The sequence below is a fragment of the Spea bombifrons genome, chromosome 6 (genome assembly GCF_027358695.1).
Source record: "Spea bombifrons isolate aSpeBom1 chromosome 6, aSpeBom1.2.pri, whole genome shotgun sequence".
NCBI lineage: Eukaryota > Metazoa > Chordata > Amphibia > Anura > Pelobatidae > Spea > Spea bombifrons.
The window spans coordinates 23581342-23606568 of record NC_071092.1 but is presented as its reverse complement, the minus strand read 5'-3'; the positions used below and the strand labels follow the sequence as shown (position 1 = coordinate 23606568).

Sequence of the window (25227 nt, the reverse complement as noted above, 5' to 3'; positions counted from 1 at the left end):
ACTAAATGTTGTGTTATTTGTGTTGCCGAGTACAAGCAATAAGGTATAGTATAGTATAAGTATTCCAGGGCCTCGATCTAACCTTGCTTACTTTCAGTCTGCTCCAATACTGACTCTGTCCCAACCCTGTGCGCATGCGTGAAAAGTACTACCATTAATTTCAATGCTATGAAGGAGGGGGAAGCTGCACTTTTTACCTGAGGTAAGTGCTTGGGGGGGTTTTGTTCAGAAGAATGCATAGTAAAGTACTCACAGCACATGCACAGAGGGGTCTGACTATACATCAGCACTGATAAATTAACCATTTCATTGTTAGTAATATAGTAATGATATTAATTATCAATACTTGTCTAGAGTTGGTTCAACAGTAACTATTGACATTCCACCTTCACACTCAAGTTCCTTGAATTATGTTCAGTGTGCCAGCGTTGCTACAACCACATCACAGGAAAGACCCTTTTCATTACTTATTTGGATGCTTTTTGTTGTAGTTTTTATATTCATCCTTATTATTTATTATTGATTTAAATTTACATTATATTACATAGCTAAGATTTACACACGTTTAATTACTACTTACATTCAGTTGAGTGAAAAAGAAAGTACACCCTCTTTGAATTTTATGGTTTTGCATATCAGGACAGAATAAGAATCCTCTGTTCCTCAGCAGGTCTAAGAATTAGGTAACTACAACCTCAGATGAGCAACACATGACATATTACACCATGTCATGATTTATTCAACAAAAATAAAGCCAAAATGGAGAAGCCATGTGTCAAAAACTAAGTACATATTATGATTCAATAGCTTGTAGAACCACCTTTAGCAGCAATAACTTGAAGTGATCATTTTCTTTATGACTTTATTAGTCTCTCACATTATTGTAAAGGGATTTTGGCCCACTCTTCTTTACAAAGTTGCTTCAGTTCATTGAGGTTTTCAGGCATTTGTTTATGTGCATTTCCCTTAAGGTTCCGCCACAGTATTTTAATCGGGTTGAGGTCTGGACTTTGACTGGGCCATTGCAACACCTTGATTCTTTACCTTTTCAGCCATTATGTTGTAGATTTGCTGTTGTGCTTGGAATCATTGTCCTGTAGCATGACCCAATTTTGGCCAAGCTTTAGCTGTTGGACAGTTGGCCTCACATTAACAAACCATACTTTTTCTGTCTTTTTCTAATTGTACTTTTATGAACTTTTACATTTAACATGCTAACTGAGGCCTGTAGAATCTGAGATGTAACTCTAGTTTTTTGCAATTTCTCTGAGCATTGGGCGGTCTAACCTTTGGGTGAAATTGTTGGGATGTCCACTGGGAAGATTAGCAACTGTCTTGAATGTTTCCCACTTTTGAATAATATTTCTTATTGTAGAATAATACATTTTAAATTGTTTGGAAATGGCCTTACTACCCTTCCCAGATTGACGGGCAGCAACAATTGCTTCTCTAAGATCGTTGCTGATGTCTTTCCTCATTGGCACTGTGTTAACACATACCTGAATGCTCCAGACCAGCAAACTGCAAGAACTTTAGCTTTTATAGAGGTGGTCACAGTTGCTAATGATCAGTTATTCAATGGCATTTGATTAGCAGAACCTGTGCGCTACTTAGCATCTTAATTACTATGGACCCATTAATGGTGTACTTATTTTATCACACACAGCTTCTCCATTTTGGCTTTATTTTTATGGAATAAATCATGACACAGTGTAATATGTTGTTGTTCATCTGAGGTTGTATTTACCTAATTGTTTAACCTGCTAAAGAATAGATGATTGATATGTCCTGATATGTAAAACCATAGAATTTAAAGAGGGTGAACTTTATTTTTAAAAAAAGACTGTATGTATGCAAAACACCTAAATATGATGATACTGGGTGGATTTTAAATGTATATGTAAAGGTTGTATCTGACATAAATACATGAATTTTGAGGAATGTATGAATTTTTATCAAGGGATTCTGGACACATGTTAACAGCTAATTTAAGTTAATTGAACCTTGTTGTTTAATAATTTCGATCTCAGTTGGCTGCCTAGGGGTTTGCTTTGCTCTGATTAGTCGAGAATAGATTTTAAATTGAAAACAGTGTTCTTTGTCAGGTGTTCTTAGATTACTAGGGCTAAATGTGCACTTGTTAAGCAATCAATGTGTGTTACTTGACTATGGGTCTGAGGAGTTGAATTCCTGATTGGTTTCATTTAGGACTCATTTATTTTTTTCCTTCAAAGGAGGAGAAAAGTTAAGGGAGGTCATAATCTAAAACTAGAGGGTCAGAGGCTTAGATGTAATTTAAAAACATTTTACTTTACTGAGAGGGTGGTAGACAAACGGAACAGTCTCCCAGTAGAAGTGTTAGGGTCTAATACAGAGAAAGAATTTAAACAAACATGGGATCTGCATAAAGCTATTCTGAATTTAAGACAAGAAGAATGACCGATCAAGAGTCTTTACATCTTGAAAAGTGGGCAGACTTGATATGCAGACTGGTTTTTGCCTGCGGTAAAATGCTGTATTCCAATGTTTCTAGAAACTAGATGGGTCATTGAATCAGGCTTCATATATCTCTAAAACAAATAAGAATTTGTCAATGTAGTTGAACAAGAATTGACATTGTTTTAGAATTCTTTGAGAGTGTCGATAAAGAGGTTTAAAGAAAAATATGTTGTAAACATTCAAGCATCTGTATTGATCGAAAAAAACATTTATTGCTCATTAGGCTAACTAGGATATTGTTTTCTTTTGGGAACCTTGAAACAAATTGTATCTGTTCTATTCTAATATTATATCACAACTCATCAGACGTGCCCTAACTCTTAATGATGAGTAAACGTAGAAAAAGGCACAAATGTTTTGACTTAATATTGACTTATCTATCTTTTAACCAGTAAATTAAAAGTACAATGAAAATCTAGAGCTAAAGATTAATAAGGACATTCATTTTATCTTTCATCCCTAAAGGGCATCAAATATTGGAAATCATATATAGATTAGTTTTCTATATTTCACTTAATATATCTAAAATGTCAACTTCAAAGTCTATCACCTCCTTCAACGCCTGTTATCACAAGACAGTTGGTTCTACCCAAATGGAAACCTTTAGATACAAGAAAACTGTTTGCTGTGTTGCCCAAAGCTTCAAAGAGCTCAGTGCATCACTTAGTCGAATAATTACTAGATGCAAATTCAACATTTTAATATTCACTGGCATTCCTTGTTTTTTTTGTCTCAATAAATCTGCCTGACGCTGGTACTCTTGAGCGCATGGAGCCTTTATTTACCTACTGGCACTCCTTGGGTGTCCAAAGTCTCTAAACATTAAATGGTTTCCAAAGGGTCTCTATTTAATTAGCTGTTAACTGTTCATCCCTTAAAATGTGCCTTCAACTAAAACTGTTTGCTCTGTTTCAGAAACAAAATAGTAATCAATAGTTGTTTTTTTCACTACAAATTAGAACAATTAAAGCTTATGTTAAAGTACACAGAACACTTGGCTTTTGAAATTCTAGCAATTAGCTGGACATAAATTGATTAAATGCATTACTTTAATGTCTTATAGGGATGTAACCCTGAGGCCCACCCCAGTTCTGTGCTGCTTTCAGCATTCTGCTGATCTGTTCCATATAATCGCCTCGGCAGTTCAACCCCGCAATTGATGAAAATTAAGAGAACCTTGAGGAAAGAGTAGTAAGCGGATATGAATATCATGGCTGAAGAACAACATTTGCAGTGGGTACTAATTTTAACATTATTTCTAGAGCTTTTCTAGAGTACTACTCTGCATAATATTTTAAATACATAAAAATAAAATTAGTTTTCTAATATTTTTGATTAATGATTCCCTTTAGAACAACATCCGGTGTAGGGCATATCCTCCTCCTTCTTAATTATCTTCTTTATTGTGCTTAACGCATGAGGTCCATTTAATATTAAAGGCAGAACAACAACTAAGATCGCAAAGAAATTTGTCATTAAGAGTTCTGCAATCCTGGGCTATTTCTGCATCAGAAGATACAAACTACTTGTTTCTTGCCATGTGAAAAAGGGACAGTGTAGCACAGTTCTCTTTTTTTGTCCTACTAAAATCTTACACAGATGGTGAGGTTCCTTTCCATTGATCCCAAGCTTTGCCTTGGTCAGCTCATGGCGACTCTGTCGACGGCTCTGGAGGCTGGTGTAAAGACCCACAGTACGCCTTTTAGCTTTTCTTAAGATGTGGCAAACATATTGAAAGATCTCCTCATAGCAGTCCCCAGGTTCAGCATAACTAGCCACCGTGCTAGAGGATAAATAAAGAGCTCTCTGTTCCTGCATCAGCTGGTGTTCCCTCTGCTTTGTTTCAGAGAACTGAGTGGCAATGACAACCAGGCACAAATTGATCATGAAGAATGATCCCACCTATACCGAAGAACAGCACAGAGATTATTACAGTCATCTGAAACAGCAGAATCCTATACATTTATTAACATCTCGGCTTAATTTTCAAAACTCTTGCAACATGAGGGAAGAGACAGATTAATTGTTCTTCTTGCAGCCAGGATGGTAATAGTTATCATACTTTATGTACAACAGCTGCTTTTTAATTGTTAAGCCATGTGGAAACTTTGTCTTAATTTGCACACAGTGATCAATGAAAAGGCATCATAATTATCACTCAGTATATTAACTGTTGTTCAACCTGTAGGTTTCACCATGCCTAATCTCATATGGATGGTAAGAAATCACTTTGAATTTTACGCTACATTGATGGCTATGGTTTTGCTTTTTGGTGGCTCAGTTCTACGTGTTTTATGATTCTTTGCCTGGTGCATTAGTGCGAAGCACAAACTAGCATTGCGGGAATATTAGTTCCTAGCAGCTAGACTCTCAAATCTATTCCACCAAACAGGGTAAATGGAACAGGATTAGGGTCACATTTCTTATAAGGCAGACTAGACTAGAAGTGCCTACAAGGCTGTTTTGAGGCATATTAAGGCTTAACATTAGACTCACTCACTCAGACTTATTTGATGCCTTTTTCAAACACAATTTTTCCCATAATATACCTTCATCACCTCTCCTCTTTTTACAAAAGCACCTTGTATAAACCCTATTAAAAAAAACAAATCTTAATAAAGGGGTATCATCGGTGTCTCTGCCTTGTTGCTCCTGGACTATAAATCTGTAAAGAGAGGAAGAGTAAAAAGCCATCTCCAATGGACCTGAATAAATTTATAGCCAATAAAATATGTTTTGCATAGACTTTCTGTACTCAAGTGTAAAACATTACAAGTGAGTTTTGGTGAATGATTTTATTTTAAGCTACTCACAATAATAAGAAGAATAAAGTAGATGAAATTGTAAAATGAATGGGCATCCATGACGTAGTACATTATTTCCACCCAGCCTTCCAGGGTAATAACCTATGAAAACGAGAACTCTGTTAATCCAATTCACTTATTAAAGGTGCATATGATAGCTGAGTGGTCTATTTAAATGTTTGTATGGTCCCCATTCCCACGCAAGAGGGATTTTGTATCTCTAGGGTTAGAGCCTAGCTGTGGGCTCATCCATAACGCCGTACATTGGCACAGACACTACCACTAAAACCCAAGTACCAACATGCTAATACGAAATACATTAATACACATTCTAACAACATAAAGTAACACAAGCACACTTGCAACCAGCATACATTTACAAATGCCAACACTGAATACAAACACAGACAAGGTGTCATGTTACACACACAAGGTTATCGTGTGATAATGCCATAACCTCACAAATGTGCACACACACTCTAACATAATAAACCCTTTCACACAATACACTAACACGCTCACACTTTAACACCATCAATGTACACATACACACTCTAACAACATACACAAAGCCACACGGGGAATGCTAAGGCAGCTGCATGCCACACAGGCACCAGGAGTGCCAGTACAAGGAACACTGTTTCTAATGCTGCATTTAGCTACAAATGTAGTAAATTTGATAGAATAGGTAGAACAGCACCTACAATAGTACCTACATATTAAGTGTTTATTCCCACTAATCTATCTAAAACTGCTGAATCCAAAATCTTAATTTTTAAGGCGCTTTTTGGTGACAACATGCCAGGGCTGGTTAATGTAGTATACCAGTTACACACAAAAGGATATTTTAAATACTTTAATGCTGGTTGTGCGGCCTGTTGGATTGTGCAACTACAGGCAGTGCACTTCACAGTACCCACAAGTAAGTATTAATAAGTTATCACTAACCTAACTTTACATAACAAATGTTCTGGTAATTAACATTACAAGTGATGGTTGTAATGTGCCTGGATTGTAAACACATATTTAAGAGGAAGTTCTTAACATTAACTTACCTGAAAAATGACAATCCAGGCATATCCAATGTTATCAAAGTTGATGGCACCCTTGTGGGGATTGGTGTTGCTGGTACGACATACATTATAGTACTGGTTCCAATTGACACACATCCCACTGACATTAAACTCTTGTCGAATTGAATTGTAATAGTAATAATCTTCTTTATCCAAACAGCACTCGTGACCACGTTCTCTTAAAGGAGGGATCTCATGGCAACCCATGATTCCATTGTCACCAGACAAGGAACAGATAAATGGCATTTCATCATCTTCCTCTGGTTGGTAATAAGGTGGTAATGATATATCTCCTTGTCTAAAATAAAAAAAAAAATATTACATGAAACTAGAAATCATGCCTTAACTATAGTGCTAAATGCACTTAAGTTCAAAATGTCATCCCTCTCCACTATGCATTGCTAAATCAGTCACTCCAGAAATGTCACCTATGCTGTATCAAAGGACAGTGCAGGTCCTCTTGGTGGATAAACTGACTGAGGCTAGTACTTTGTAAGGCATAGTAAAGTTGGAAAGATGAAATGTTTTAACTCATAACAACTTATGGAACGTTCTGAATCTCTTGTGTTTAGTATTAGGGATTTTTGCCTAACTTCTTAATGAGATGAACTGTATATCATAAAGTTGTACTTGAAGCCCTATACCATAAATTACGAGCTTTTTGGGCTAGAGGGATATAGCCTGTGGGCTACTCTGTTACATGAATACAATGTATATGTAAGACTCTCCCAATTTATTAACTATGGATATTTGGGTGATGTTAAAGATAAATGTTTGTCAGCTTAAAATGTTGATTGAATATATTAAAATAATAAATGGACACGGAAGATACATATTAGTATGAGTAGTTGACCAATTTTTCATTCATATGGTTATAGTATTTTCTACTGAACCAGTTTAGACTACAAACACTGATCCTCAACCCTGTTCTTCAAAGACACTGATTTTCAGTATTTCTTTACAATAGTACAGCCAATTGAAGCAGCCACTCAGTCTTCCTGACAGATACACCTGTACCACATAAACAGTCATCTGCGAGGAGAATTTTTAAAACCTGCCTTATCGCAGGACGATGATTATTAAGGCATATTGCTGTAGTCTGTTATAATCAGGCTGGAAACTGAGGTCAAAATTTCAGAGTTTGTAGATTGCAGCTGTCCTGTTCCGTCCATTAGAGGTTCTCTGTAGCCTACAATATCCCTCTCTTTTTTTCTAAATGGATAGTGCAAGAAGTTACTTTAAACTGTGGGACACTCTGAGAGGAAAAAGGACCAATGGGAGTGCAGCATGTGCGCTCTGACTGGCCCTTCTCACTGTAACAAGGGTATTAGATAAGCAAAACAAAATGAAATGTAATTTTCAGCTGATCACACTGTTGAGTGAAGGAATTCTTCATTTTGGCCTTTTGACCAAATTTACAATTAATTATGCCAATATATTGCACACATTAAGTTAAAACCTGACTTACATAGTAAAGTTGTCTTCTAAGAAACATCGATTTCGAAGCAATCCTGCCCAGAGCTGCACTCCAATTATCCCAAAAATGAAGAAGACAAAAAAACAGAGAAGAAGAACGTTTCCCAGCATGGGTAGTGTGTCCAATAATAAATTCACGAGGATCCTCATACCTGAGATGAAAAAGAAAGAAGAAAAAGGACGGAGAGAAGGGAATAATAGGAATGTAAAGTGGAAGGGTACAAAAAAAGAGAGAGGGCATGAGAAAGGCAGGAACAAGAAAAGCACAAGGAGAAGAAGGGCATGGGTGGGAAATGTCCATAAAACAGGGAAAGATGGAAGATGTGTGTGGAAAGGACAAAGGAAATAAAAGAAAACTGTAATAAGGTTAATCCTTCTGAAATCCCAGACAGCAGGATGCTGCTGAAATTCATGCAGGCCCCTTCAGTCACTAATGGCATTGATTCCAGTGTCCATATGTTACAAATCATGCACACAGAGTAAAGAGCGGATGGTAAGCAATGGTAAGGAAGTCACAGCACACAGATGACTAAACTTGTTAACACACCTCACCCTACGATTGTGTCTGTTCTATGCATTAACATAATCATATCATATGCTGATACTCTCCAGACAACACCTTTAAAGGGAAATAGTACTTGATCGGGAGAATCAGCCAAGATTTGACTAATGGCTCACTCCTACAATACACATCAAGCATAAAAAACCGGTCTGTATCTAATCTACACATCAGCAGACTAATGCAATGAACTTCTAAAATAAAATTGGCAAAGCTGCGGTTGAATCACCCCCGCAGTATATATATTCCATTGCCAGCTTAAAAGAGAAATCTATTCTCATTTTCTTGCACTGATGTGTAACGCATAGAGTATAAATTTTAACCTAAAGGCAGACCTCTTCATAGATGATTAAATAAGTAAAATCTTTAGAAAGCTAAAAACAGCTATTCTCTGATTAAGAAAATGGAACCTTTAAGCATCCACATTGTTCTTAAAGTTATAAGAAGAGAATGGCTGGCACACAAGGCATTACAGATTACATTTGTGAATCTGGTGGAATGTATTGTATAAATTAGACAGAATTATACTCATCATTAAATAAAATATTGATTAGATTAAAGAAAATGGTATCCAAAATGATCAAATGGATCAACAGCATCATCTATAAAATTCATGCCAAAAACTGCAAAAAGACAATGAGATTAGCTATAGTAGTAAATGAAAAATAGAGAGCCAATGACAACCCCCAACAAATTTTTGAAATACAAATCAATGACAAAAAATAAAGAATGAAACTGTTGGTCTACTGGAATCCAACATTGGTAATTTGTTTAATATTATAAGGAGAAATTAGAAGCTTGAACAATTTTTCCCCTCCGTATATAGTGATGATGAACCAATCAACAAGGTTGAAGCAGATATGATTGGCATATGGAAAATGAATAAAATTGTTAAATAAAGTTAAGATAGCCCAAAAGGATGTTGGTATCCACGGGTACTTAAGGAACCCAGCCAAGAAACACCCCAACCTTCTTTTTGGTTTATTTTGTCTGGCATGATGCCAAAAGATTGGTGTAATAGAGAATATTATCCATATTTTAAAAGGGATCAAAATCATAGCAGGTAATTAAAGTACCATCTACAGAAGGTACGTTATTGGAGTGTTTCTTAAGGGAAAATATTTGGGAATATATTTTGAATAACAATATCATTATTAGGATCATGTCAGATTAACTTAATTTCACTGTCTGAAGACGTTAGCAGAAATAGAAATCAGCTGTCCAGCCGAATTATTAAGACATTTATGCAACACAGAAGGTTACTGTACAAATTTAAAATGGTGGGTTGAAAACAGGTCTTAAAGATGTAGTTTAGAGACTTATTTTAATGGAAAATTCTGCCTCTAAAGGTTCTGTCCTAGGTCCATGTCTTTATGTGTTTATCGATGATTTTGTAGAGGACATCGAATATCAACGTCCCAGTGTTTGTAGATGACATGAAATTAGGTAAAGTGGTAAAGTGTAAAGAGGGTTTTATTTCATTGTGAAGAGATTTTGCCAAATTAGGGGAATGGACTCTCAAATGGTAGATGAGATTTTTTACTAGATGTGTGCATGTGGACAAAAAATTATTCAGACATTTTTTTGTTTTTTGGCTCATTTATTTTTGAAAAACAAATTCCATTTCCTGACTTTTCCGTTTGGATGAAATTCGGAGGGGTTTTTCACTTAGAGACAAAGACAATTTGCACCAAGTTTTGTTTCCATCACCCCTGCCCTTTCCCCCTCCCCTTGTTGGCTATTCCCCTGTGTCCTCTCCAACCAGCCCTTTCCCTGCAACTGCCCTATCCACCCAGCTCTTTCTGTGATCTTGTCCTAACCACAAGCCTTGTATTTGCCCCCTACTCAGTAACCCTCTTTAGCCACTGTCTGGTAGCCTTGGAACATGTCCACTGGCAGTTAGTGGTCTTAGCCACTGCTTCCACTTCCCAGAAGATCCAACAGGTGGAGTATCAGCCCTGCTAAGGCACCTGGGAACCAAAGCATACATGTTATGTGACCCCATGGTATCAGGGCAGCAACTGTGTAAGTATGCTGTGTTAGCACGTGTGACAGTATATAGCCTTAGCACGCTTGTGAGAGAGTATATGGCATTAGCACATGTAATTGTATTACTAGCATTGTGTTACTGTATGTATGTGTTTTAGTGTATATTAGTACATGGTGTTAGCGTGAGTGTGTGTTACTGTATTGTGGTTACTCTACACACCCTACCCTACCCTATACATATGCACCAAAAACAATTCACAGTGATACTATGCATGCTACACAGCACACAGTCACACAACACTATACACATGCATTTTGCATTTAGGAATAAATAGGTGTGCAAGTTATACCTTCAATGGGTTGTATTAGTGAAGTCACTAAATAATAAACTGGAACAACAATAAGGGCCAATAAGATATTGTCATGCATAAAAAGAGGTTGCCTCGTCGTCGGAAAATACTATTTTGGCTTTTTAAGTCAATGGTTATGGTAATGGTGCTTTGAATATGCATTAGTTTTCTAAAAGGACTTGGAAAAGGACAGGCTGACAAATAACATATGAAATTGAACTCCTTAGGTGTGAAGAAAGGCTAGAAAAGAGTTCACTAGAAAAAAGGCATCTTAGAGGGTATATGATAACATTATACAGATACATACAGGGCTCATACAAATCTCCTCTGTGACAATAAGTCATCTATTGAGACTTGAGGTCTTCATCTAAAGCAGTCGAAAGTGTTCCTTACAGGACAAGAACAGAAATTTTGAATTCAGTATCTACAGGGGGAATGTCATAAAACTGAACTGATGCTATTAAATAAGGTGCTTTTTTTTAGCAAAGCAGAGTATAAAGAGCCTATATATGTTAATTAATTATGGCATGTTGGTCCTTTGAGAAATCAGATTTTGGAGTTAGCAAGGCATTGTTCCCCTTTTTTTGGAGACCACTTTAATGTAGGTATTTTTATTACCTTCTCCCTGATCAACAGCAGGATTGAACTTGATGGACCTACAAGCTCAGATTGGTCCCGCACACGGCACCCAGGCCCCGGGTAACTGAAAGTGTCAGCAAGGCCACATAATGTCCGTTAGGTAACCCTACAGTAGTGGGGCTGTAGCAGCCGTACTTGGTGTTATCATGTGTGGGTCCTAGTGTATGATAGCATGAGCGTGTGTCAGCATATGGTGTTAGCGTGTGTGTTTGTTAGTGTATGGTGTTATCGTGTGTGTGTGTGAGTTATGTTTTGGCGCCAGCATGTGTATGTATGTTGTTAGCCTAAGCATGTGTCATCATATGGTTATGCCTGTGGTTGTAGTCAGACCTCTATTTGAGGTCTGATTATAAGACGACTTTGAATATAAGACAAGGGGTATTTTTCGGAGGATTTGCTCTGAAAAAACCTTGTCTTATAATCGAGCAAATACGGTATATATATGTGTGTGTGTGTAAGGTGTAAGTCACCACTGATCCTAGGCTCACCCCTGTGGACCTGCAGCATTTTCAACCTAAATCACTATTTAATAATGTGCTTGATATGTTCCTGATTATACTGTATATCATATTTGAAGTGGTCACAGTAAACAGAAATAATTATTTATAATCATTTGTAAATAACCTAGAGATCCAGTAATGCAATTCAAGCTGCAACAGCTGTTTTCTGTGTTTGAGAAAGCATTACTGTGAGTGCAATAAGTTCTGTGGCTTTCATTATGCACAAAAACACTATGTATAATTATAAAAAACACATGGAAAAGAAAAACCGTCGGTGCGCTAAGCTAGTCACAGGCTCAAATAATACAAATGTGTAATATGAGGCCTACCGAACAGGTGTAAGCATGCTGCAAGAAACAGTGTATTGGCTGTACAATGTATACAAAAAACAACGCAGACAGTTTTAGTTTTTTGTATAAAAACACATGGTTCATAATCACATATAAATATAACATATACATGTTTATGCATATATACATGGGTTGCATGTACCTCTGCAATGACAAATGCAACAATTAGTGAAATTTGGCTATATCCAAATACCCCTAGGGTGAGCTAGGATGGGGTAACCTATGACACCATGATCTAATGTCCAAAACCATAAAATGCATCCAGCTTTGCTAAAAACAAGTAATATGTACATTAACCCATTTAGTTTTAAATTATCCTGCACAAAGAGATGTGTAAGAAGGGCCTGATAAACCTGTATTGGAGGAACAGATACTCATTCAAATTATAGGAGTAATCTTAGCATATCATTCTAAACAGCTCTGTTCAAATCGAAAGCTCCGTAATAGTTGTTGCAAACCTTTTTAAATGAAATGTAATGGGACAATACAAAATATATTTAAACAGCACAAAAAAAGTCAAATAATGTTTGGCTCCCTATTGAGGTGATAATGTTGACTGCACCATTGAATTTTGCTTTAGCCAGGCCTTAACCAGTTCTAATATTCAAGTGTTTGCATCAAATCGCCCCAGATTTAAATGTGATGAAAAACTTGAAATTTAGAATGCCTTTAGATTTATTTAAAAAAAAATGAACACTATTATTTTGCCTGAAGGCCTCTGAAATATTGCTATCCTAGGTTTGCTGCCCCTTGTATGACAGGGGTATGATTTCATAAACTCAGATAATGTAATAATTGCAAGCAGAGCGGGAAAAAAAAACTGCATGCCCCTCCCTTCACTATTTATTCTGCAATTCTGGGAGCCGTTCATATTAGTCTTCCACCCTGTTCTCAATTTGTGGGCAAACAGATGGCTATGTTTGCTAGTGCCATTAATCTGGTAGAAATCTCTGCTCACAATTGGGCACTGCAATTTTTAATTTCACTTTGAATCTCAAGCTTTGCTCTTAGCTTTGGATAAACCAGAAGGATAATTTTTAGTGTAACTATCGGATGAAAAGCCCTTGTCTGTTTAATGTTGGGCTCTTTCTAATTTACTAATTAGGCATTTAGAAGCTGGTAATTAGCTTTGATGCTTTGAGGGGAGGGTGGAACCAAGAACTGATTAGGATTCTGAGAGTTCCTAAGTGCCAACGGGTAATCTACAGTCCCATTAAGCATTACCTTTAATAAACATATATATGACCATGCCACTTATGACTTATGCGTCACTCAACAATCAAACTGTTAAGACATTTCCAAAAATCATTCTGGTACAAGTCTGAAATAAAAGTACCATAAATGTAATCACAAGTTTTTAATATCTCTGTAGGTAACAACTGTACAAATTACGACTACATAATATTTATCTATATTTATTTTGAGGCTGACGTCTCTTAATCATTTTTGTTCGGGGCTCAAACCAGCAGCCTCCATTTTCAATTTGTATTTTACTTAAAAACAAAGCAATTAACTGATCAATGCCTTTTCTGCTAAAAAAATATTTTTTAACTAGAATTAATTTAACGTTACCGTCTAACAACATTTTGAAACAAAATAATCAAATCTTATTCTGGCAGAGAATGTTGGGAGCCAGTATGAAAACATTTAATCCCGTTGTACAGCACTGCAGAATATGATGGCACTATATAAATCAATAAAAAAATAATATAGGTCCATTAAAAGGCATTACGGCAACAGATATTGGTGTTAATGATCAAGAATTGAGAAACACTGGCAAAAAGCCACCTTGTTACTCATATCAGTTATATTGCAACGTTTTTATGGACCATCCATGACAAAAGTCTCAATCATTCAGTGTAGGGCTGGTAGGAAAGGTTAGTCATCCCAGGAATTAACAGCTTAATACATGGGTTTAATTTACTTTGTATTGAGGTAGAAATTACAGCTTTCTTTTACTGCTCCAAAAAAGCTCACTTAATTGGGTTCATAAAACTGACAACCATAAAAGAACCGCGTGCTCGTGATGTTTATATGCAAGAGTCCATTAACGTGCACAGCCATAACAGAAGTCAAACTCTGCCTTTACATCATATTATTGTGAAGTTTCTCTTTGAGAAGACCCAACTCTGTCACAGCTGCTGCTTGGCAAGAATGATGATTTTTTTTTTAATGAAAACAAAAATATCATGGTTTCATTTGTTTATGAGTAATTTAGTCCTATATGTCATTATAATGCTTAAGAGTGACTCACCGATGGTTCTTTACTCGTTTCATGCAAATCATCATTCATTTCCTATTTCTCTTAAATCTTAATAGTTAATAGTTTGTTTTCTGCAGCATATCTTAAACACGGTGTACTTAGTACTGATGTTTCACAGTGGGTACAGCATGTTGAATATCTGTTTTTTATTTGGGACATCATGCCAAGAACGATAAACAAATGACATTATAATAGTGTCTTTCATTGTGACCTTTATGGAGATTGTAGAGTTTTCATACTTTGGTGTGTGATGTGACATCAGACACAACGCAGGGAATTTAGGTTTTTGCAGTGCCATACCAATATTGGGTGATCTGGTACCCGCTACCATCATCCAATTAACAAAAAACCCTAGATTAGAAATTAATGCAGTTTTTTTTATTAAAAATAATTAAAAAAACATTTAAAATCAGAATACCAAACAATGGCGTTGATTTCACTGGTGATTCTACTACCAATAATGTAGATTTTTTTTAAAGCAAACCTGGTATGTGTATTCAATGATGCCAAACGTTTATAGCTTCTGAGATTATGATCTACCAGTTATTTTTCACTTTCAAGATTGTTGATCACCTACAAATCTTTAAAAAAGCAGTCCATATCAAGAACAGACATAGGATATGTGTTAATTATTTGCAATAGGACTTGCCATCCTTGTTTTTATATATAATGAAAGAACCAGTGAAATAAATGCTTTTGTTCAATTATTTCTGTAGTTTCACCCCCACATAATTGAAATACTTCATGGTACCCTGCTCACTAATTTTTCGGACACTGGAACCCAATCTGTTACACCAGCTTTCATGCAGTGCTTATGTTTAGAAGGATCTTCTCAGAAAACCCAGTTCCATTTAAGGGAAGTCTTTGAAGGGTGGCAGTTGAAGGCAATCAATTGTGTTTTCTTGCAATTTAGAGAGAGTTCCAGTGTGCTGCACGCCGCCACATCTAGCATACTACGTTGCAAATGGGACACGAGTGATCAAGCATAAAAGCTAAGCCTATGCAATGCGGAGTGATGGACAAACATTCTCCTCTGTTTTGGAGAACAAGCCCTTATATCATAGCAAAAGCATGCTTAGTAGAATCGTTGACTATGCTTCCACCTTGAGGCCAGAATCCTTGCCAAAATTCACTTTGTATATCAATGTACAGCCAGAAATAAATACTTTTTCTTTGCCCCAAATATGACATGTTCTTGTGAAAGACTTTAATCAGTGACATCATACAGGATGTTATGTTGGTCACGCATGCTTAGAACATGACAATGTATGTAAATCTTTGGCATTTGACTCTACAAACTGGCTTACTTCCCTTCGAGCACAAAAGCAAGCATCTTGAAATGTTCTTGGACTATAGGTCTGTACTGCACTATGTACAGTATACACAGCCTTGTACAGTCCTATGTTTAACATAGAAATAGGAAACATATGAGTACCCATAACTTGCTAATTCAGAAATTAAATACACAGTTAACACCAAACAAGGAGTGTTAGGAAATATGTTGTAAGCAGATTTTGTGCTCAACATATGTCTTATTACGCTATGTATCTTACAGAAACTCAATGATATAATAGCTAGGTTGGAAGCTCAATCCCACTCACTCTCTTTAAATATGCATGTTTATGTGTATAAAGCCTTCTAATGTGCTTTTAAAACACTCTGTATATTGGTTACCTCTATATTTTCATGCATAAAGCAGCCACATCGGTTTATTATGATTTTGCTTGGACTGAAATAGCTACTCTTGTCTCTATCATAAATAACAGGTTTGCAGCCTGTTTGATGAACACGTATTATCTTTATTTTGTAAAGAGATCTTGAATATAAAGGAATGCTAAATATTCGAAACCATCTATCTATGAAATTCCATGCAGAAGTGCAGTTTCATAGACTACATATTTAGAGAAAAATAATGTATCCGTCTCTATAAAAAGATGCAACAAATCATCCTATAGTTCTTACATGAAAACAGATTCTGTAATATTCACCAACAAATATGTGTGAGTTTAGGTGTCCTAACAGGGCTCATTAAATTAAAACTAAATATATGTGCTGTTTTATATTAGGATTAAATGGGCAATTTTCCAGTATATGAAGCTTAATTACTTTTAAAAATGTTGTGTTATCTATTTCACTGAAGCATGTAGTTTTAATTGGCTGGTGTACTTTCTAGCTCTTTTTTGCTAGTAAAATGCACATTTTATTGGGCCTTGCATGGGCTCTTTTTAATGCTCTGAGCAATATGGACTGGCTTATGTGTTGTAATGATGAGGGGCAGCATCAATGGTTTCTGGCGATGCGCCAATTTCCAGATTCGATATGAAGCCACAGCTCATGAATGATGGCATGCTTGACAAGGAACTTGGGCTGAGCCAGGCTAGAGTTTGCCCTGGCCATCCAACAATTTATAGGAATTCCAAGTCAAGTCTACTGTTTGATTATTGTAAAAAAATTGAAAAACTTTTATTCCCAGGATGTCCTGCACTTTAGCATCAGCAATCTACTCTGCACCAATAGTGAAATAGTCAAGTTGCCAGTCAATTTAAGAGTGAACTCAACTGACGTAACTCAACTTAAGTCTCTTCCAGAGCACATTTTATATCCATGTATATGCAAATTGTTTGCAGATTGATAAGCGTTCCTGTAACTTGCACTTGGGCATATGTGAGTGTAGTTAAAGAGTGTAGTGTACATGTGAAATAATTCAAATTCCTCCCTGTGATTCCAATGTAACCAAAATGTTAACTCTGTAGTGTCACATAAAACTTAAAATGTTTAAGCTGAAGTAAGCCCAGTATTAATAAGCCTTTTCTGTGGGTTTGGGTGGAAAGCATTTCAACCTACCAGTGTGTTACATTTATGTCCATGGCTACTGACTACATTTAAGCAGTAACTTTTGGAATCTGAGTATAGGGCAAAATTTGATTTATATAAAGAATAATTTCTTGAAAGGCTTTCAATATTCAAACTTAACAATGATGATGCGTCTAATGCCATGTTTAGTTACACAAGTGTTAAATTCAGCAGATGCTTAACATTTTAAATTGCACATAAACCCTCTGGTGCGCCCTTTTTTCCCACACCACTACCTATCATAATACCTCAGCCATGTTTCTCTCTTTGCTGTCTACTTCCCTACGCTCTCCAGAAGTGGGATCTATTGATGCCATCCTCATTAACTGAAAAGTGGACAGAGCAAGATGACTATTATCCATTTCTGGAGGCTCTCAGCTCCATTCCAAAAAAAAAAGCCTATAGGTTTTATAGAACATCATCAGTTCAATAAAGTGTGTCTCCCTGCCACATAACCCTGAATCATGAGTCTGTCTGCTAGACTTTGCTTCCCTGTTATGCAGTCACTATTTTTGAGAAGTTCTTGGCTGCCAGAGCAAATCCTTTTCTTCTGTGATAACAAGCAAATCAGTGGAGACTGAAGGATTAAATTGAACCTGATAGAGATGGACAGAAAAAAGAAAGACTGCGCGAAGCCAAGAGCAGAAAAGAGAACAGCAGGAAACAAAGTGAAGAATGGAGAAGAAGCAACAGATAGGGAAATAAGATACACAGGAAAATAAAAACACTAGCTAGAACATCATACACTGTGCTAAACTCTAAAAATAAAAAAAATGTATACTTAAGCACCAGGATAGCAGACGATTCTGTTTTAATAAAGCAAGAGATTACAAATACAGAGCAAACACATTATGCCGGTGTGTGTGCATTGATCATGTTGTTGTGATGAAACCACATAAACACATTTGTGTTGTTTTTAGGTTTTCCTGATACATTCTACAAAATATTGTTATTGTTTAGTAAGAGTGTATACATATTGTGTCTAGTAAGATTTGCAACTCTGCGGTTGAATGTGCTGTGCTAAATATAAAGCAATCACCATAGCAACCAATTACGGTCCCTGTTGATTGTTCCACATTTAGCACCTGCTCCCAGAATAGGTCTCAATAAATATGGCCCCTTGTGACACAATGGAGGAGATATCTAAAAGTGTCTTCACATATAAAACGATTATGCCTGACAAAAACAAACACAAATGCAGTAAGCTTCTCCAAAAAAGAAAATTACTCAATTGTTATATAAGGACTGCAAACGTACACTATTTTAGATCACTTTATTGCACTAAAATTCACAAATACTGATTGGCATTACCCATCATCATTTTCAAATAGTTGAAAAAGAGTAAAAACAAATGGTTATGTTGATTACTGTCATATACAAAACCCCTTTGGATGTAAAAATAAGGAATCACACTTAAAACCATTATTTGGCATTCCATCAATGTGCCCCCTCGCAGATTTATATGACATGATGATTTAGTAAATGATTTATGAATCATTGAAGGTCAAGCAAAGACCGTTAGTGGAACGTGGAGGTGGATCAAGGGCATTTTGTTAAGTGGGTGAGCAATACCTGCTGGATTTTTACGACTGGTGAGAGGCTAGACAGACTCGGAAATCTAATGGACCAGTTGAAGCAGGAGTGAGTAAGTACATAGGCTCCTTGCAGAAGACAATGCTAGGGGGGCCACCATCAAATGGCCTCATGCAATAAAATTAGTTTTGACAATTCCATGACTGGCTAGTCTAGTTTTAACCTGCCTGTTTTCTATTGATACTCTGCGTAGCATTCACATTGGTATCTTTCAGTCCTGCCCTAGCCTTCCATTGGCAGGACTTTCAGAGCTTTATTGGTTTCTTGTCTCTCCTATTACTGTCTTACTGATCCCTGGTTTCAATGTTGATTTTCTGTGTATTGCTTTTATTTCCCTTGCTTGCCTCAACTAGTTCCTGGTGGAACTAAACTCTTATTAAAATAGCTATTTTTACTTAGCTATTTAGACTTCTGGACAGCCTATAGGCAAAGTAGGCGGCTCGCGGTCACTTGATGGGAGGCTCGCAGTCACTATGGGGTATAAGTGGGTGTGGCAAAAGGGGAGGGGTTTGTGGGGTGGAGCCAGGGGTGGCAAAAATCCTTGCACCAGCCCTGTATACAGTAAATGGTAACGTAATAATGATGCAGGTAAAACAACAGTGATACACATTGAATCCTAACACTAGTGATAGGAACAGAGATATGTTGATTTAAATAATGCAGTGTAATAATTAATTTCCCTTTTAAAAATTAGACATTTAACTGAGGCAGTGGTCATACAGTGCAAAATCAAACCATTTAGATACATTTAATGCTAACGCATTTAATTCTATGTCAGATATGAGCTCAGGAGTGGTAAATTGTAGAGCTATTCTACTAGTCAATTCCTTGTGATACATCTGCCACGAGCCCTTTTCATTAGCATCTGACATCAAGAATATTTGCTCATGTTGGCAAACCTCCTGGAGCACTTAACGGTTATGTCAGGTTTATGGTTTTTTTTCTTATTTATTTTCAGAAGAGTAAACTTGGCCTCTTTTTCTAATGGAAACAAGTTTAGAGGAAGTACAAACTCTTTGAAATAGTTCCCTCTGATCTTCCCCTCTGGGAATTCCAGAAAATACTCACATCAAAAACTAGGAGGGAATAATGCTTTGATGAACACCCATACGTGTTTACAGACGGATATCTAAGATGGCTAAGTTGTTTGTAAGGTCTAGTGAAGGATGTAATTGTGTCATATTTTTGCTGTGTCAATAGGATTCTTGATAAGGGAAATGAATAGGGATTCATTTGATTTAGAGAAGATGGAGTCTTTTAAAGTTTATACTGCTCGTTGGACCAATATAGGAAAAAGATGTAAAGTCAAACAAGCTTTTGAAACCTCATAAGTCTTTTCCACAGATAGAATAATTCAATCTGAGGAAGAGCCTCCAAGGCCCTGAAAGCATATGAGACATTTCATCTTGGCCCAATAAGAAGTATGGATTTGGGGTCAAAAATATGGTAACACTAGTATTTCAAATTAATTACCCAAACTCTGGCAGCATACCGGTTTAGAATGCTTGATGCGTTCAGCTAATCTCTCCAATTCATAAATTTGGACCATGATTTCATGATTGTAAAATACACATGCACACATTTCTTATCTTTTTTCATACACTCTCCCCACACCACTCACTTATCACTACTGCTATACAACTCGTTTTCTGCACTCAGACTTCTGTCTCGCTTGCTTCTGTCTTTCCATGTTGTGCTCTGCTTGATTTTCCCTAACGGATCTTCCCCGAACATTTTTCTCGCTGACCCAAAGAACAGATTTTAAGTAACCAGAATGCTGTTTATGCCTTTCTCACTTTTCCCTGGATGAGCATTTAAAGTTCTGTACCTGGGGTGGCTACTATGCCAAACCTACGGCAATATTTGTCCCAAGTGCCCTTATGAATGTCTTTTGAGAGTGCGGGTTTGTCAAGAAGAAGTGATGGATGATGGATGATGCTTTTCACCGCATGCAGCAGATAGATTGGGTCCACTGTGGAAGAATTGCAGTGCTAGCAACCCCCATCTAATACTGACAGCTTGTTACTGTACAAAAGACACCATCCTACAGAATCTGTCTTATTATAGTCAAATGGCAGTACGTATAAGTGACGGAGCAACCTGTGGTGAGTTTTTCATGTAAATCAGACGTATGCAATCAAGCCGGTGATGATACCTTTATACTGAGCTAATTAAATATATTTAAGACAGGTTATTGAAGAGAAAACCTGCTTTGTATAGTCAGGGTTGATTTGTTCTAATACATTTATGCGTAGGTTTAATTAAAGCCAGAAAAATCTAATGAAGGGATGAGTACGAGAAGAACAGGCATTGCATGTGCAGGCAATGACAGGGACTCTATAAAGTGGATGTAAATGTGCATTTAAAGAGTCCCAGAAAATCTTTGGAAATCAGTAAGTGTGAGAAAAAAATACATATTTTGAAATTGAGTGTCCACATATCCATGATGTATATATATATATATATGCTAATTTTACAGAAATCTTAATGAATAAGGCTAGATGACAGCCTCTTAAAAGCATAGTTAAGTTAAGAGCCATTTGGCCCATCCAGGTTTGTAACCTCAGATCCTGTCAAATTGGTAAGAATATGCCATAGGGAAAAGAAAAAAAAACATTTTTTGAGGTTGTTGGCTCCTCATCAGTCTGGTTGCAGCTTGCTGTCCAGGGGTTAAATGGGAGGAGGTTTAATTGCACCTCCCCCAACACATTAATTGGTATAGGCTAAGAATATGCCATAGGGAAAAGAAAAAAAAAAAGAAAAAAATGTGAGGTTGTTGGCTCCTCATCAGTCTGGTTGCAGCTTGCTGTCCAGGGGTTAAATGGGAGGAGGTTTAATTGCACCTCCCCCAACACATTAATAAGGTTTTGGTAGCAGTATAAACTGCTTTGTGTGCCCACTATGTAGGAGGTGAGAGTAGGTTCTCACCCTATTGAGAGTGTGCCTTGACGTGGCGGGTGAGCTTAATTATGCTTTGGCCAATTCATATAACCAAAACCTCTCATTTATATTATGTTTATATATTTGTTGCCAACTTTATTAGGGTGAGAAGCGCAGACAGTATTTTGTTTTTTGTAAGAATATGCCATAGCCATACAATAATTGAGAAAGTATCCGCGACAAGTGATTTTAAGTGTCAATTAATATTTTTCTGTAAATTGTAAATGTCTCCTTGATCTTTAAAGGCCTTTTAATATTCGCATTTGGAGATAACAAAGTGTTCTGTAACATTTCGTTTCCAATAACATATCACTTATGGGTTTCACCCTTTTGTAGGGTCCCCGCACTTCATTTAGTACCTATAAAATACAAATGTATAATGAAATATTTGGTATCCATTACTGGAAATATGTGTAGTTGGGTGGCTCATACGATGTCTCCTCCTTGCTAATTATACATCATATGAAAAAGGAGCCTCTTAGGTTGGGTTGGTGTGAAATATCCTGGGAGAGTCTGAGGAAGCCCCGACAAATGTCAGAAATGGGAGTATATCAACAAAAATAAGCGTAAAATGAGTGCAGTTTAATAGTTTTTTTTTAGATATTTCTATTATAAATCTAAAATAAAAGGCATATAAGTAGATTAAGGGCTATGGTGTCCCTACAGGTCTAAGATACCCCTCTGAGGTTGTGAGAGGGATGAGATACAGGTTCCTCTTGTTATGTTTTATCGCTTAGCTTTGTCAATATATAACGATAACTTTCATCACTTGCGTCACAGAAGGGGCCGCTTAACTATTTTTGCTTTCGTTTTGGTTAAATAACATATACAGTGAGTGAGAAAATATCCGAGCATATGTCAAATGACAGGTGTAACCCCAACTACTTGTCAGAATGTTTAAATGATTCATGTCTAGAGAAAGGTTTGCTCCAAACAAAAGAAATAGACCTAGAGGGGTTTGTAACTCCAAGCCATGAAGCAAATGAATACTGCATTTGTGGCCTACTGCAAATCAAAGTGATCCATTGTTTTAAAGGTAAAGGTTTGCTCAAGGGTATTTTGTTATTCAAGAAATGGCCTTTTAAGCTGTAGACAAGTCAAATCATTGCAGCTGTTCAAGTGTTTTTTCTCATTTTTGTTGCACATATCGCCAAAAGTATGTGGACACCCCTTGTAATCATTGAGTTTAGGTGTTTCACCCACACTCAGGTGTATAAAATCAAGCGCATAGGAAACCATCTCCACAGACAAACATTGGCAGTAGAATGGGTCGTACTGAAGAGCTCAGTTACCTTAAACATGGCACTGTCGAAGTAAGCTGCCTTTGCCACAAGTCAGTTTGTGAAAGATCTGCCCGGTCCACTGTAAGGGCAATTATTGTGAAGACGAAAAATCTAGGAGTAACAACAGCTCAGCCAGGAAGCACTAGACCAGTGCTCCTCAATCCACTCTTCGAGGCACACCTAACAGTCCAGGATTTAGGTATTACTGAGGTGTGTCTATGGTGTTTAAGGTGTTTTTGCTGTTTAATTTTGCAACCTCTGAGACACACCTGAGTAATGCCTAAATCCTGGACTGTTAGGGTTGCCTTGAGGAAAAGGTTGAGGAGCAACACTTAGAGAGAGTGGCCACTTTGCAATTTTGCAGTTTTTGCTCCCTAGTATATCACCATTAAAATCCTTTATTATATGCAGGTTATTTAGCTAGTTTTTTTTTTTTTCACTCTGACAGTGTTAAAAGGTTTTCATTTGGTTGCCATTATTAGCAAATCACTACAATACAATAATTGTGATGGACTATTAAAGGTTACTATTTTGAAGAGTCCCAGATATTTGCTTGATTAGAGGTTAATTTAAGTTGCTTCCTCTTTTTGGTTGTCTTGTAATAACATAAGTAGTGTTTTGAGCTGCACACCGCAAATCAGCTCTATTTAACTTAAATTAAATTGTTATTTAATGTAAGAGTGTGTGCGGTGAGTACTAGAAGACCCATTCAAAGAGTACAGAAAAGAATCTTGTGACATACATGCTGCTTAACCCATTCATGGCCATTTGTAACTCTTCAACACAGCATATTACTTAACTATATATAGCATTTTCTGTCTGAATCCATTTTTATACTAAGGTGCTAAGGCAATAATATACAGAATTAGCAAGTGCTTATCAGTTAATGTATTCACATATCCCAAAACTTCCCAGGCTATTCCTTGAGATTACATATTTTGATCTTTCAAAAGAACAGGAACTGGAACAACTTTGCTGTTATTGGAATGAGTGCAACGTACAAGTATTGGAAAAACAGTAACACTAAAACGTAATGACAGAAAATACATCTCTGGGACAACAAAAAAACTGGTATAACTAATTCTTAGACTGTATTGTCATCTTAAGTAGCTTAAATCAACTTAAGTAGCTTGTGTAGCCTTAATCATAACTTTTCAAGAAGTCAAAGTGATTTTAAACTTTATAAACTTGATAAAGACCTCATCGTGAGGTCGAAACGTTGTTGTCTGTTTCCTACAATAAATCTGTCTGATGGAACCCCTGCGTGCCTGGAGCCTTCTTCTAAAGTGATTTTAAAGGCATAATACAAATTTACAGGAAGAATCATGTACAAGTTGTCCTTTCTATATGTGACCAGCACTGTCTGTGGGTAGAAACGATCTACAAAAAATTAATTTAAAGAGCTAAATCCTTTACGTACTGGAGGTACTTTGTTATGGTTTGCAATGCATTTCAAGCCACATTAGCTTAAAATCGACATAAGTTTCCCACAAACACTGCAAAGATTACATTGGCCACAATGTACCCAGCAGATGGAACCAATACAGGAATACAAGAAAGGCAAGGTTAAATTAGCCCATTCAAAATTCATAATGGGGTAAGGATAAGTGAATGACATTATTGGTCTCTTAATTTTGAATCCTTAATTTAATCAGTAATCAATCAATTACTAAAATTATCATCTTCTTGGTTAATTAATTAATTGGCAACATATTACTTTTACAATATGTTATCCTGTGTAGAAGAAATTTAGGGGTTAAGGGTTTTCAGTGTGGCCTGCTATAGCACCTAATCAAGTTCCTGATTAAAAGTTTCATTAGGTTCCCATTGTATGTTGATCATTCTCTAGTGGTTGGAGTATCATCCTTACCTCTGATGAGTGGCTTTTATACCTCTCTAATACACTGCAATAATCCTGCAATCATCCGATCTTGGAGACAAACGAGTCTATAACCCATTGTTCACTCCATAAACCCTACAAAACCCACCTTCTATATCACAATCTGTCTAAAGATAATCTGTCCTGATAATGGAGGCACACTGGTTTTTGAAGCAA

General features: G+C 36.6%; 1 protein-coding gene across 1 annotated transcript in view; it reads right to left on the bottom strand.

Annotated features, from left to right (window-relative positions):
- The window catches only part of LOC128500911 (voltage-dependent T-type calcium channel subunit alpha-1I-like), a 56673-nt gene that overhangs the window by 3437 nt on the left and 28009 nt on the right, over nt 1–25227 (bottom strand). The window contains exons 4-7 of the mRNA XM_053470281.1: nt 7845–8004; nt 6359–6674; nt 5313–5405; nt 4095–4401 (exon numbers count right to left, since the gene is read on the bottom strand). Coding sequence (XP_053326256.1) covers nt 4095–4401; nt 5313–5405; nt 6359–6674; nt 7845–8004 — 876 coding nt within the window. The remainder of the gene's footprint in view (nt 1–4094; nt 4402–5312; nt 5406–6358; nt 6675–7844; nt 8005–25227) is intronic.